The following is a 13,863-nucleotide window of genomic DNA, read 5'->3' on the forward strand; positions in this document are numbered from 1 at the left end:
TATGAACGCGAGCGAGAGGAGGACGAAGCGCGCGCAAGACATGACGATGACCCGGATCGGTGTCCGTTCGATTATCTTCTGTCCGTTTAACAAAGGCGCTTCTCTGATTTAATGCAGATGATGCAAAATTATAGATCTGCGTTGTTCCAATTTCATCAATCCAGAAAATCAGGACAAATATGATATAGAATAAGTTCTTATTGCGAAAAATTAGTTTATTTTGCGCCAACAACATACACTTGATCTTCGATCGCATGATCATGAACGATAAGACAAAATTATTTCAAACGGTTGTCGAATTGTGATTCTATCGTTTTCACATCGACATGATCGAGATCGAGAATTATCGGATTATCAACGGGAATGTTTTTCGATTTTCTTCGCTCGTTTCGCTCTGATTCGCTTCGTCGCCGTGACCAAAATTCCCTCAAAAAACACAATCATCATTAGCGTATGAAATGAACCGTATCGAAAAATGTACGGTATCTCGTAAAAACTCATCATTAATAATGGGATCGAATATTTTTTACGATGTCGTGAATATTATCTACGAATAAATTTATTCCTATATATGTCGCACATAATATATCTACTAACTATTAAAAGTCTATTTTTGTTGCTTTATATTTTTTCTTTCCTTATATCTATTATATAAAAGGAAAATATCAAAGATATTTTACAAATGTTACAAGTTTATTCCTTATAGCTAATATAGTAGACAATTATAAATCACATTGGTTTAATAACATGAACTGAACATTCATAAATAACTGAAGGAATACTGTATACCCTCAACAATTATCAATTATTGAACTTTACCGATTTTCGCTTCTGAAGCGAATAAACTTTTCTTGAAGAAGTAATAGTCTTATTCATTATAACAAGGAATTTTTTAAAAACCATAGTTTATGATTATGCAAAATATTGGCCTAATAAGAACAAAAGTAACAAAAACCCCTTCGGTTTCCAATTATATTGTTATTTCTAAAAGTTTACGAATATTGATGGCAAGTATTTACACATAAAGTGCCAAATATCAATTACAAAAGTGAAATATGAAAACTGTTATTAATACTTATTAATCTACTGCAAACGGAAATTTCTTATTTTAGAATTTTTTTCTATAGAATTTTATAAAATTTTTTCATAAATTTTATATAAATTTAATTTACAATTCTTCATGTTTCGAGACATCATCGACAATTTCTGCAATAAAGAGCAAACGTAAAAATTTCGTCAAAAAATACACACATATATATATATATATATATATATACACATATATATACAGACACAATATGTGTATGTGTGTAAACTTACCGCTATCTTTTTCCGTTTGTCTGTTTGCATTTTCTATTTTCTGCTGTAGAGCTTTAATTTCTTCGTCATAACCCACCCATTCGGGCAAAATACGCATGGCTGCTTGTAATTTGGCTTCTTTAGTCATTGGATTATTACACTAAAAACAAAAAAGATAAATTTTGTTTTGGGAAGGAGAGTGAATATTATAATCAGAATATTATAATTCATTATCATGATATACATATAAATAAAAATACATACTAAATCTATGGTTTTAGCATATCGTTTAGATGCATCATCACACCATGTTTCACACCACAACCACTCCTGTGGTAATGTCTTGATGGCCACTTGATGTATCATATTATTTGGGAGATCCTAAAATTGATTATCGATTATTAAAAAAAAAAAAAAAAAATCTTGAGATAATTAACAAAAAATATAATCTATTATTTTTTCCCTATATCTTTATAAGTACTAAAAACATTTATTTTACGAGCCTGATCAAGATTTGACAAGCTGTTTGGATCTTGACTCAACGCTTGATATTGTCCTCGTAACCTATCTCCGGCTGCGATGCGACGGAACCGTTTGAGATCCACCACATATAATGCGCTGATGTGATAAGTTCTTCCCTGCAAGTGATTTCTCCAATATCCTTGTTTCCAAAACCGAAATCCATCCATTTCAGTTCTACTATCACAAAACGGCGTATATGCATATGGCGCGCCGCCGAGATCCAAATTTGCTAACTCCTTCAAATCTGCTCTTACCACCTGTATAAAAATAATTACATAAAGTAATTTTACACAACTAATATCTATATCGTTACATTTTAAATTGCTTATATTATGTATACCTGATCAGCGTCGACAAATATTATTTTTTTAACGTTCAACGGGAACAATACGTCGAGGAATAAGATCTTGTATCCCCAAATAGTTCTTTGTTTCTCGGTTTGTTGATGAAGCCAACGAGGCCATTTGTATTGCACAAGTTCGTATTCAAAACCATATTCTTTAGCCATATGTGGCAAAAAATCCTACATCATAAAAAAAATTTTAATATTATTTATTTATATGTATAATTTTAAATTATTTTCATAACTAGCATTATTTAGAAAATAATATACATGTTTCACTCTGCTATATATCATAGTCACTTACTTTTACAGTCGGTGATAGATAATTCTTTAAGAACCAGAACTTCACCGGCGTCTTGGTGTGTTTAATAACACTTAGCATCATGATCTTCAGGAATCTTTCGTATAAGTGGCCAGAAGCAAGAGAGAAGATATTTAACTTCTCATCTTGGTCTTCACTTTCGTCTGCAGTAAATGTCCTAGTTTTGAAAGTACATCAAAACATATAAGACGTATCAAATATTAGTAATAGTTTAGCTATTTGATATCAATCGCGATTAGATATTTAAATTAATATGGGCTACATTATCAAAGGAGAGAATGATATTTTAAGTTAATTAATAGGACAGCAGGTGGAAGACAAGATTACATATTGGTGACTTGGAATTAAAGCTAATATAAATGAATTAATATAATAAAGTAAGTATATTAAGATCATTGATTAATCAAATATTATAATTTCAAGCCACAGATATGTTCGTTTTTGTAATGCAGATGTATTTTATCCTGGATCTCTTGTTATTTGATACTTATTTATATGTATTTATAGAAAATGATAGATGTACTTAACTACATAATGAGAAGCTTACCAAAATTTGGCAATGCTAAAAAAGAGAGAACAAATAAAAGTTAAGTTCAAAGATAACCGAGAATACCATGCTATGCATTATATACTAACACCTAACATTAGGAAATGTGGAATATAAAAATAGTTCGAATGAGTTGGACATACCTAGAAATGGAATTCCACAATCCGGAATCCTTCTCGTCGTCCGATAAGAGATCGACTCCCGCCTTGTCGGGCTTCTTGGATACCTTGATTTTTAGCACGTGGCTTCTTAGAGAACTTATCAGAACTTTCACATCATTGCCGTTTTGAATAGCATCCTGTCCGTCGACTGTGGTAAAGTCGTATATTTCCGCGGATCTTCCCTGTCGAAGTCGTAGTACCCATTCGCCAGGATTTGCCTTGAGCTGGAAGTATCCCAAATTCGCCATTACTATAGTGTCAACCATCACGGGTTGTTTCTCGGTGCCTAATGTGAATTGAAGACCTCTCGGTGGATTTCCCATTACTGCTTCGAAACAATGGCCTTCGAGTAGCAAATATTCCAATTCAAATTCACTAAAACAATATACATATAAAAGTTAACGAAATTGGTATAAGAAGATCACATTGTGTGTATTTCAATTCTTTTACCTATGTACGCCGATTGCAACATTATCCAGCTTAATGTTATCTAGATCATAAACACTACGGACTACTTCTACTAGCCAATTTTCAGGAGCGTGAATATATTGCGTTAATAATGAAGAAGTGGGAAGTTTTGTGAACTTCGCAATAAAGCCACTGATATCTCCTTCGGTTGTGAATTGTAGCTCAGGTTCAAGCACAAATCGATAAAAGCTGGCGAATGAAACGAAAGAATATATTATAAAAAAATATATATCATCCTAATTCAAGAAAAAGAATTATGAGGAAAACAAAATATATTACTTTACCTTTTCAACGGCATATCGCTATTCTTATCCAAGCAATTCAAGAATACTTTTATATTACAATTTAAAGCTTGCTGTACTGTTTTTAATATTGGGCCTAATTTTTGAGCACCACGTGAAACCGGATCTACAATGGCGATAAAGTTGAAGGCCACTTTATCGGGATCGGCAGTTGGAATTTTTATAACACTGCAAAATGAAAATAATCATTCTTGCATATAATATCAATACTCAGAGTTTCATATATGTTGTGTATAAATTCTAAATTTTTTATTTATATATATTTTAGAAATTATTTTACCTGTGATCATCCCCATGGAAAGGAACGTCGTATCGATTTCGAGTTTGAGGACGTGGTACTAAAAGTGAAGTGATCTTCATAATCATATCATCCGTAATGTTATTTTCCTCTTCTAGAAAAATATCATAAACAATTTATTATTTCTATTGTGGTAATTGAAAAAAATATTACAAGTAATACATATCGTATATATCATATTATCATACCATATTCATCTTCATTAAAGATTTGGTCCTTGATCAATTTTATAAATAGTTTATCTCCATAAGTACTTTGGCTAAATCTTTCTAATAAAGAGAAGTCTTCACTTGTAAATTCTTCGCCGCTATCCAAGGGGCCAATAATACGGCCGTTGCACAAAACTGCTCTTGCTCCAGTTTCCAAGTTTAAGACATTTTTAATATAATGTTGATGTAACAATAATATTGGATTTTGATTTTTCAACAGCGCGGCCACAGATTCGTCCTGAAATAAACTCGAGTTATCAACGCGAAATAATTTCCAACAATATGTATACATCATTTACAAAAATACATTTCTTACTTCAATCTCAAAACTACCATCGGCAATGAGAACTGCATTATCTTCTCTGATTATTTTACGTGTGTAAAGTATAGCTCTTTCTGGTGATAATGCATTTAATGTAGCAAGAATAATTTTGTTAATATCAGACTTTGAATTCACGTTACTTTCCGCATTAATGATAATACTAATTCGTGCATCGGTATTTGATTCCTATAGAAAAATATAAGAGTTTTATATTTTCTATGAAAATACATACGAGATTATATAAAGCTTGACTTTTAAATCACATACTACATATTCAAGCGCCTCTCGTAGTAATTGTCTACCAGACGAGGATCTCAAATCAACTACAATCCAAAAGGAATATAAGTGACGCACGCTACTGCGTCGTGGTACGAAGAAGTAATGCATTTTCTTCATTAAATAAGTCGATAGATCTTGAGAACTCCACTTTGTATAATCCTCATCTTCAGGAATCGTGCCAATTAAATTTAGCCATGCATTTTTGTCCACTTTTAAAATACGCTCATTCAAGCTAGAAAGCGAAATAAAATGAGTAAAAGTAATAAGTAATAAAAGTGAACATAAATTTATTATACCTAACTTATAGAGAATTAATTAAGAGTTATATTTACCGTGGCATAACATATGGTTGATTCATGAGAAAATCAACAACATCATCCCCTTCCGTTACTTCACCGCGATATACCGCTTTTTGCAATGTGGGTGTTTGCAACATAATAGTAGATAGTACTGCTTCCTCGTATGATTCGTAGTTAATCTGACTGGGCGTCAAAGGTACACCATTCAATAGAGCTTGTGGGAATTTCTTGAAACCACATCGTTTTATGAAATCGCTGGCTAAATGCCGTCCCACGTCATATTCAGATTCTTCCCCGAGGATATAAGGTATACTAGCAGACGAATCTTTGGATCTGATAACTTTTTTTATATCGTCTATGTCAGCACCATGTCCGATGTAATTTCCTAACTAAAATAAAAATAAATTTTATCTTCCCTCTTGATATGGATATTGACATCGAAATATCAAATGATATGAAGTTTTACCTCTGATAAGAAATGTAAAGCCTCCTTAGGATTTTTATTTTCTGCAAAATAGTGATATGCATTGTTAACTGCAACACTAGCATCTGTTAAACCTGTTACAGATGTATTATAATTCGTCACGAAGACAAATCCGACTCTCAATGGAGCAGAATGTGCATAAAGAGATTGCGCTAGAGCTATTAACGACATGGAATCTTCGCTTAGAGGATCGATAATTAATACCTACAAAAAAGGTAGATAAGTATTTGAAACAAAATATTAATTTTTATCAATTTAAAATTTAATACTAATTAATACTAACTAAATTATACAAATTTCTTCTGATATTTCTGAGCATGCCAGGGAAAGTTGGTCGTAATAACCCTGTTAATGACCGTGACCATTTACTGTAACGTGAATCATTTTCAATATCGTTAATCCAATTGATCGCGGAATCCCTTATATCCATTGCAAAATTTTGATTATCTGTGCCTCCAGATAAATCCAGTGCTAATAATTTACTCATTTTTTTGTTACTAAAACCTATAATAATTCGTAAGGATATAATCATTGATTTGGTAATATATTAATAAAATATTTAACTGGTATATACAAATATATAGCTCTCGTACCGATTTTATGAAGAGCTTCCATTACTCGTAACTCGCTTCTCAAAGATTCTAAAAGAGTTAGTACATCAATAGCTTCCAAATCAAAAAATAAGCCATTGATGAAAAGCGCCGTGTCAGTTGGTTGTATATTTAGACTTGCCATAAATATTTCCTGATTCAGTTTCATTTCCTTCTTCATATCACTATTCACTTTAGTTCTAATCAGAGATTTCGCCTATGAGGAGAGATACAAACATAAATAAATTATTATTTACCTATTAAATCATATATATATATATATATATATATATATATATATATATATGTGTGTGTGTGTGTGTGTGTGTGTGTGTGTGTGTGTGTGTGTGTATGTGTATTTAATCATATCATTTTAAATCATGTATTTAGAATTCGATATTTAAAATAAATACCTGCATAGGAAAATTTTGCGATATATCAGTCAAGACATTTAGTGCTTCCGCAGAAGGAGAATTCATGATCCTTTCAGCTGCCTGATGACTCAATTCTTGAAACCGCCATACCTTGAAAGCTCCGATCTCGTGACTACTTTCCAATAAATGCATTTGTATTTTATCCAGTTTGGCTTGTTGATCTGGATATAATGTTCTAGAAAGATGATATATTATATCATAATAATGTAACGCAAAATGCTATATAGAGAGATACAAAAAGTGAATACTTTACATCTTTACTAACCACCTTACTTTAAAATCATGAAATTGATTCCTTCAGTTTCTTCCATGCCATCATTTTCCTCTTCTGAGCTCTTTCCTGTGTTATCTTTGATATCAGAATCGTCTGTTGCTTTATATTCTGTAGACTTCATTTGCAACTCTACACCATAGCCTGATAAACGCAATTTCTTATTTGTTCTATCCTGTAAATTGGTTTTAATATGAAAAATGCAATTATTTTGCAATATGTTATAAATGTCTATAACATATTTCTATTTCTATTGTTACCTTCACATAATGACGAAGAATATAATTGATCTTCTTTGTTTCTGCTACATTTTTTAGCTTTTCATGGAAATCAATGAATGTAGAAGTCCCAATCTGACCATATAGTATGATTATTTTATCAGATTCTGAAGTATCCAAATATCGATGGTCTACATCATAGGTATCTGCAGTTCCCCATGTATTCTGGAAAGTAAACAGAGCATAATGATATATATCCTAACAATTATCAGTAGAAACAAGAGAAAATTATAAATTACCAACCTGTTCTAGTAGTAACCTATCTATATCTTTTATAGAACAAGTAAATGTTCCACCGATGTTAACAACATTGTTACATCCATATAAAGAAACATTTTTATTCACAGCCATTTGAGAAAACATTTCAACTCGTGCGGAATAAATACGTAAAGACAATCCTAACTTAAAAACTGCTATTTCTGATTCAGATAAATACTTTTTAGCCAGTTCCAGAATTAAGTCGTAACTGTCTTTTTCTGTAGCTGTTTCGAGAAAGTTACAGAGATTGAAAAAGGAAAAATTATCTTGAGAGTATGTACTTCACCAAATCAATTAAATTAAAACCGCATAATTACCTATTACAAGATCGCTAATTTTTCTGGAATATGCATCGATAAATTTCCAAAAATAACTTGGATTTTCATCGCTGAGATATTCAGCTGCTTCGAGAACGAGAGGTGTCTCATTCCATTTAGCATTTATTAAAGTTGTCACATATTTGTTAGTCTTTTTGTCAGCTCCAAGTTGAATGGAGCATAACAAGAGCATATACAAAAATATGAGCACCCCCATCTGCAACATTAAGAAAAAATATGTTAGCAATTATATTACAATCTCATTTATTAATAAAACGATAGATTTTAAATAAATAAACACGTTTCTAAATGAAAAAAAAAAAACAGGAACCGCTTTGTTAATAAAATTTTGCACGATAAATCTTCACTGAAACTCGCCGTCAATTACATTTTGATACACGTGACGATCACATCTGACATATATGATGTCAAATGAAATACATAAGTGCCGCATCCCATAATTATTAACAAGTAATGTTATTACAATGTGTTCTCTAATCTCGCCGATAACCTGACAAAACCGCCGAGCTCTCGCTATGAGACTCTTTTTACGTACCTCTTTCCGCGAGTTTTATAAAAAAATTATTTCAGCTACGAAGAAGATGCATCAATGATTACAGCCAATCCATGAAGTGCACGTGCCACGCTCGCAATATCCCGGAACGGCGAGCAGCTGATCTTTGAGCAATCGTATTATCATACGGCAAACGTATGTATAGCGTATGTATGTGTACAAATTGTATATTATCGTCAGTGTTGCTGATAACTGGTGGCATTCGAACCTTTTGTCATTAATCATGGATTTCGATGAAACAGAAAGATGCAACATTCTCAGGATGCGTTCAAAAATCTTACCCATAGAGTAACATTGAATTGACCAATCAGGATAAAGAAATATTGGTTACTTTCATTCTGATTGGTTAATAAAAGAGTACTTTATCTATGGGTAAGATTTTTGAACGCATCCTCGAAAGATCATGTGTCTTCGCTTGATATCTGTCTATATCCATTCAGATCAGTCCAAGTCATTGTGCACTTCACTGCGTACAAATAGATAAAAGTAAATTACATATTTATATTTGCGTATAAAACAATTTTACATATTTATTTGTTTTAATGAATAGCGAACTTGCTCGAAATTATTTTTAAGAATTTATTTACACAAAAAGTCCACTTTATATTTATATCTAAAGTTCACTTTATATATATATATAAAACAATTTGAATGTAAATAGGTAAATAAATGGCAAGAGTTATCTAATAATTTTTATGAACAATAATCGTACTAAAATATATTGAAGAGACTCTCTTGATAAATTATGTTATATTAATTGATAAATTTTTAAATACTTAAGATATGTCTTAGAAGGAGACGAATATACGAATTGTGTAATATACAACGTACAATCTATTTATTATTTACAACAATGTACCAATGTTACGTAAAATGTACCATATTATATTTTATTTAATAGTAGATCGCTTATCACACTGTTTTAAAAAGCCGCGCGTGATCGTGCTGCGAAGAGGGACGCGGTTCGCGTTTCAGATCGATCCAAACTAGCGCGACTTCACGATCATCCGCCGCTAATTTCGCGCTTTTAACGTACTATTCGAAGTGCAACAGGACGAGGATCGCCGCGCGACAGACGTTTCTTATTTTCGTGATTTTTTTCAATGATGAGTCGAGTTATCTTTGGTATGTAATTTCAGCGATGGTAACATCGATGTATTAGTATTTGGTATGAATAATTTACATATATTTGTAGATCTCGTAGCTGCCTTTCGGGACTGCCGTCTTCCCAAGCAACACGGAGATACGATACTATCGTATCATTCGAGGAAATCTCTTTATTAAGCAGTGGACCCGATTATCTACGCATCTATAGTGAGTCTCATGAAATCTTTTTATTAATTTTGAATAGCGAAGCTGCGAATGTTAGAGAAAGAGAGAGAAATAGAATTGATTTACATCGATCTAAATCCCTTCCCTTCCCCCTCATACGGCAGCGTCAATAACATTGTACAGCGATTGAAAATTTTATATAAAAAGCACTTTTTATAAAAAATTTTGAAATGAAAAGGAATAATAACTGCATATAATATACTGAATATACGGCAGTTTCCAAAACGCAGTTGCAATATTGCATAAGTATTTTGTGTAGAGGTGGATTAATATACATAAGATATTTGAAAATCACGTAATATATAATATTTTAGAGATAAATTTTTTGAACAATTTGGAATAAAAATCGTTCTTGAACAATTAACGACAGTATATATATATATACATATACATATACATATATATATATATATAAATAATAGAAAAAATATATATATATATATATAAATAATAAAATAACACACACATATATATATATATATATATATATATATATATATATATATATATAGATTATAAATTATAAAAACCGTTATTAATAAATATAGAATTTGCTAAAATTTGTATGCTAACGAATACATTTTGTAAATGGACTTTGCATAAAAAGAAAATTTTAATTTTTTAAATATCTAATAAAAAAAATTTTTAATGTCAATTATTTGCGTTATTCCTACATTAATGTAACATCCAATAATAGAAACTGAAAAATTTTTCTTTGATTCAAAAATTGCTGAAATCGAACACTTCAATTTCACAGAACGCTCTCTGCCTCTAAAATAATGTACAATAATTATATATATGTATATGCGTATGTATAAAACACCTTACATATATATATATATATATATATAAACAAATATATAAATATAGACACATACACTTTCGTGAATGTAAAAGCAATATTGTAAAATATAATAATAATAATATATAAATTAGAATAATATTCATCATAATAATAAAAGAAATAATAACAAGTAATATTCCGAAAGTTTTCTTTTTCAAAAAAGATCTTTAATAAAAAGAGAAAGTAGAATAAAAAATAATCTCTCTCTGTAATTTTTACTCTGAAAAATTATATATCTTGCTGAAATTCACATTGTAATATTTGATTTGTTTGTATTTGATAACGTTTAGTAAAGCCCGTAAAAGCTATGCGCCCTAATAATGTATATTTATATATATATATATATATATATTTCTACAAATCAATATAACTAATCAATATAATCGCTTCACATAATTTGGCAAAAACACAAGGCGCGGCGATCTCGATGATAAAGGCCGTTAGATTTTTCGTTTCGCACATTCGTATTCATCGGCTTATCATGTTTATCGTGATGGCAAATTTGATGGCTTCTTACAATATGAATTTTATTGACATGTATGCGGCAAACGCCCATCACATATAGAAATACTTACGTGTCGCGTATATTCACACATCTACAACCATATACTCATATCATGTTTTATCGTGTGTGTATCTGTGTGCTTGTGTATTATACAATATATGTATATTATAGCGTGGCACGTTCAACGTGACGCGTAAACAAAAATTAATTAACGCCATTGTATTATCTTGCTGTTTACGTTATATATAACATAGTTCAATATATTTTTTTGGGAGGGAATAAACAAGGAGAGAAGATTGAATTCTCTAGAAATAGATGGAAGCTATATGCACTTTTGCAAAAACACTTTCAATATGTGATATTTCAGATCGCAAAGTTTCAAGAATATAATTCAAGCATTAACTAATTTCTTTTTATTCTTTGGCGAGATTGTTATTGTTTTTTTTTCTTTCTGTTTTGCATTCGTAATCTATTGATTCTTTCAATTTAATAATACTTAAACTTTTTTTTTGCCTAATAGTCACCGATACAACGGTTTCTTTTTTCACTACGATTAAAACAGAGTTATATATATATATATATATATATATACATACATATAGAAACAAAGTTATACATGTATATATGTATAGAATATATCTTCAACCATTACATTTTTGAATCAATAGTAAAATATTCGTGTTTAAATAATCAAGCCTTTTAAGAAAAAATTATCCATAAGAGAGAAGCTTTCCTCTTGTGCTTAGAACGCCATGAGCATGCTTCTAACTTTCTAACAATCGCAACGACAGCAACTAATAAACGCTGTGCGCATTTGAGTACTAAATCTCGCCCGCGAGAACCAAAGAGTTTCGGAACATTAACACTGCCATAATCGCGTATCTTTTGCATTCACCTTTTCCAGGGACAGCCGAAAGGATGGACGGATGGCTGCCGCGATATACGCGCGTGGGGGAATTTTTTATTAAATTTAAAAGAAGAGTGGACGAGTTTTGCCCTCCGAGATTACAATGCGAACCCTGTCTCACCATATGTCTTAGATCGCACCGGCCGAAAATACTATATATACAACACTATTACGGTCTACGATTAAAGGAAGATCACGATACGTTTAATTCGATTATTGATTCAAGTGAGCGGTTTTGAATACTTGCGATTTTTAATAAAAATAAATTTTACTGATCCTAAACAATTGTAGAAAAAACTAGAAAATTAAAGTTAGAAGATTAAAGTAATCAAAAGAAAGAATATTTTTCACAAATATGGGAGAAGAGGAAGGGGCGCAAACAAAATATAGAAAACGAATCATAAATTAAAAAACGATACGCGCATTTATGTAATTTATACTTCATAAAATATTGCTATATCTAACGATAAGGTGAGATATAGGAAGAAGGAAAACGCATTACTAAACGTTAATTATATAAAATATAAATGCGTTAAAATAAAGAAATATCAAGTTACGATAAGAATATTAATATAGTCGCACTTTTTATCTCGAATTCATTAAATAAAGTGTTCAGTTTTCCAAAGTGGAACGAATCGTGATCTTTCTCGCGTGCACAATTGTGCCACATATCCAGGTCGCCGTATACAGACGGTAAATTCCTAGCCATAACACATATACTAAATTCGCACACGCTTTTATATCTACGTGCAGACGAACGAACGCACACAGAGACGCATACATACATACACTCCCACATTCGCGTCCACACAAACATATATATATATATATATATGTAATGTGTATATAAAAGTAATTTCATAACATACAATAAATCGTATTTTTATTTGGCACACACATCTCATCAACTATTGAATTTGTATAATTACATCTGGCTAGGAATGCACATTTGTATATATGTATATATATATGTATACATTCGCATTTTAATCTCTAATATTTACCAGATGCGTGTGCGTTTTCTTTATATAATATCGGTTCAGATGCATTTAATTGTTCCTCAAATATTTTCACACTTCTTGCGAAGGAACTCGAATTTCGAAAGCGTTTAATATTCTTATTATTTAAGGGAGCTTAGGGTTCTATAAACTGGTTTTTAGAAAGTCGTTGAAAGCATAAACGCCTGTCATTTTTTGTTTGATAGGAAAAGGAAAGAGTTAGGGCGCTTTTTATTATAAATATTTATGAAAGTACTAACATTAATAATTATTAGAGTACTCTATCTAATATAAGAAAATACTAATACTTATAATCTATGGAGCGAAAATGTATCTGCATCGACATTATTAAGAGTATTGCACAAATATCTCACCAAAAAATTAACTGTAGTACGTATTTTATATATATTGTATTTTATCTATCTATATATATATATATATATATATATATATATATATATATATATGTTTATATATCTATCTACATATTTAAATGTACTTTCCGCATAATCAATTTTAGTGCGTTGTCGACCCTACCTATAACGCTAGAAAATTATAAGAGAAACGCGATTAAATTTATATCATTTGCTTCTATAAATTTCATGCCATTAAAATGTTATTATATTTGCCGCGCCGAACAAAGAGCAGGCGTGGCAGGTGGACGCATCTGCGTGAGAGTCGCATTCTCGCGAATTCGCCG

General features: G+C 31.0%; 1 protein-coding gene and 1 long non-coding RNA gene across 4 annotated transcripts in view; one reads left to right on the plus strand and one right to left on the minus strand.

The window, feature by feature from the left end:
* Positions 1 to 13,138, plus strand: part of LOC138944791 (uncharacterized) — a 30,807-nt gene extending 17,669 nt beyond the window's left edge. Inside the window, exons 4-6 of one of the 2 annotated variants that reach the window (XR_011448875.1) lie at positions 8,595 to 8,712; positions 9,773 to 9,891; positions 12,163 to 13,138. This is a non-coding gene — a long non-coding RNA (uncharacterized lncRNA). Of the gene's footprint in view, positions 1 to 5,938; positions 6,065 to 8,594; positions 8,713 to 9,772; positions 9,892 to 12,162 lie in introns of those variants that run through there. The other variant, XR_011448878.1, reaches the window with a different exon arrangement.
* On the minus strand, positions 195 to 8,785 carry Uggt (UDP-glucose-glycoprotein glucosyltransferase). Of its 2 annotated transcripts, XM_070315721.1 has the most exons (24): positions 8,560 to 8,785; positions 8,004 to 8,220; positions 7,672 to 7,910; positions 7,411 to 7,593; positions 7,153 to 7,325; positions 6,859 to 7,054; positions 6,449 to 6,662; positions 6,139 to 6,359; positions 5,838 to 6,059; positions 5,405 to 5,760; positions 5,061 to 5,304; positions 4,788 to 4,979; positions 4,451 to 4,709; positions 4,245 to 4,356; positions 3,947 to 4,132; positions 3,645 to 3,851; positions 3,177 to 3,569; positions 3,034 to 3,048; positions 2,469 to 2,643; positions 2,162 to 2,344; positions 1,803 to 2,078; positions 1,564 to 1,680; positions 1,321 to 1,459; positions 195 to 1,206 (listed from the first exon to the last, which is right to left on the minus strand). In XM_070315721.1, the coding sequence occupies exons 2-24, from the start codon at positions 8,218 to 8,220 to the stop codon at positions 1,169 to 1,171; spliced, it is 4,557 nt and encodes a 1,518-aa protein (XP_070171822.1). In that variant the 5' UTR covers positions 8,560 to 8,785; the 3' UTR covers positions 195 to 1,168. The 2 variants fall into 2 exon arrangements, with proteins under 2 accessions (XP_070171822.1, XP_070171831.1); XM_070315730.1 differs by lacking the exon at positions 3,034 to 3,048.
* Positions 13,139 to 13,863: the final 725 nt, after the last annotated feature.

The sequence above is a fragment of the Polyergus mexicanus genome, unplaced genomic scaffold (assembly GCF_030449975.1).
Source record: "Polyergus mexicanus isolate NDT 795.1 unplaced genomic scaffold, iyPolMexi1.0 SCAF_1, whole genome shotgun sequence".
NCBI classification, from domain to species: domain Eukaryota; kingdom Metazoa; phylum Arthropoda; class Insecta; order Hymenoptera; family Formicidae; genus Polyergus; species Polyergus mexicanus.

Bases quoted from the DNA above. Each gene is read 5' to 3' on its own strand.
- Uggt (XM_070315721.1), bottom strand. From the start codon at position 8,220: ATGGGGGTGCTCATATTTTTGTATATGCTCTTGTTATGCTCCATTCAA. The intron at 4,133-4,244 runs GTAAAATAATTT...TTCATTTTGCAG, and splicing joins TTCCATGGGGATGATCACAG to TGTTATAAAAATTCCAACTG. The intron at 3,570-3,644 runs GTAAAAGAATTG...ATATTGTTTTAG, and splicing joins GTTGCAATCGGCGTACATAG to TGAATTTGAATTGGAATATT.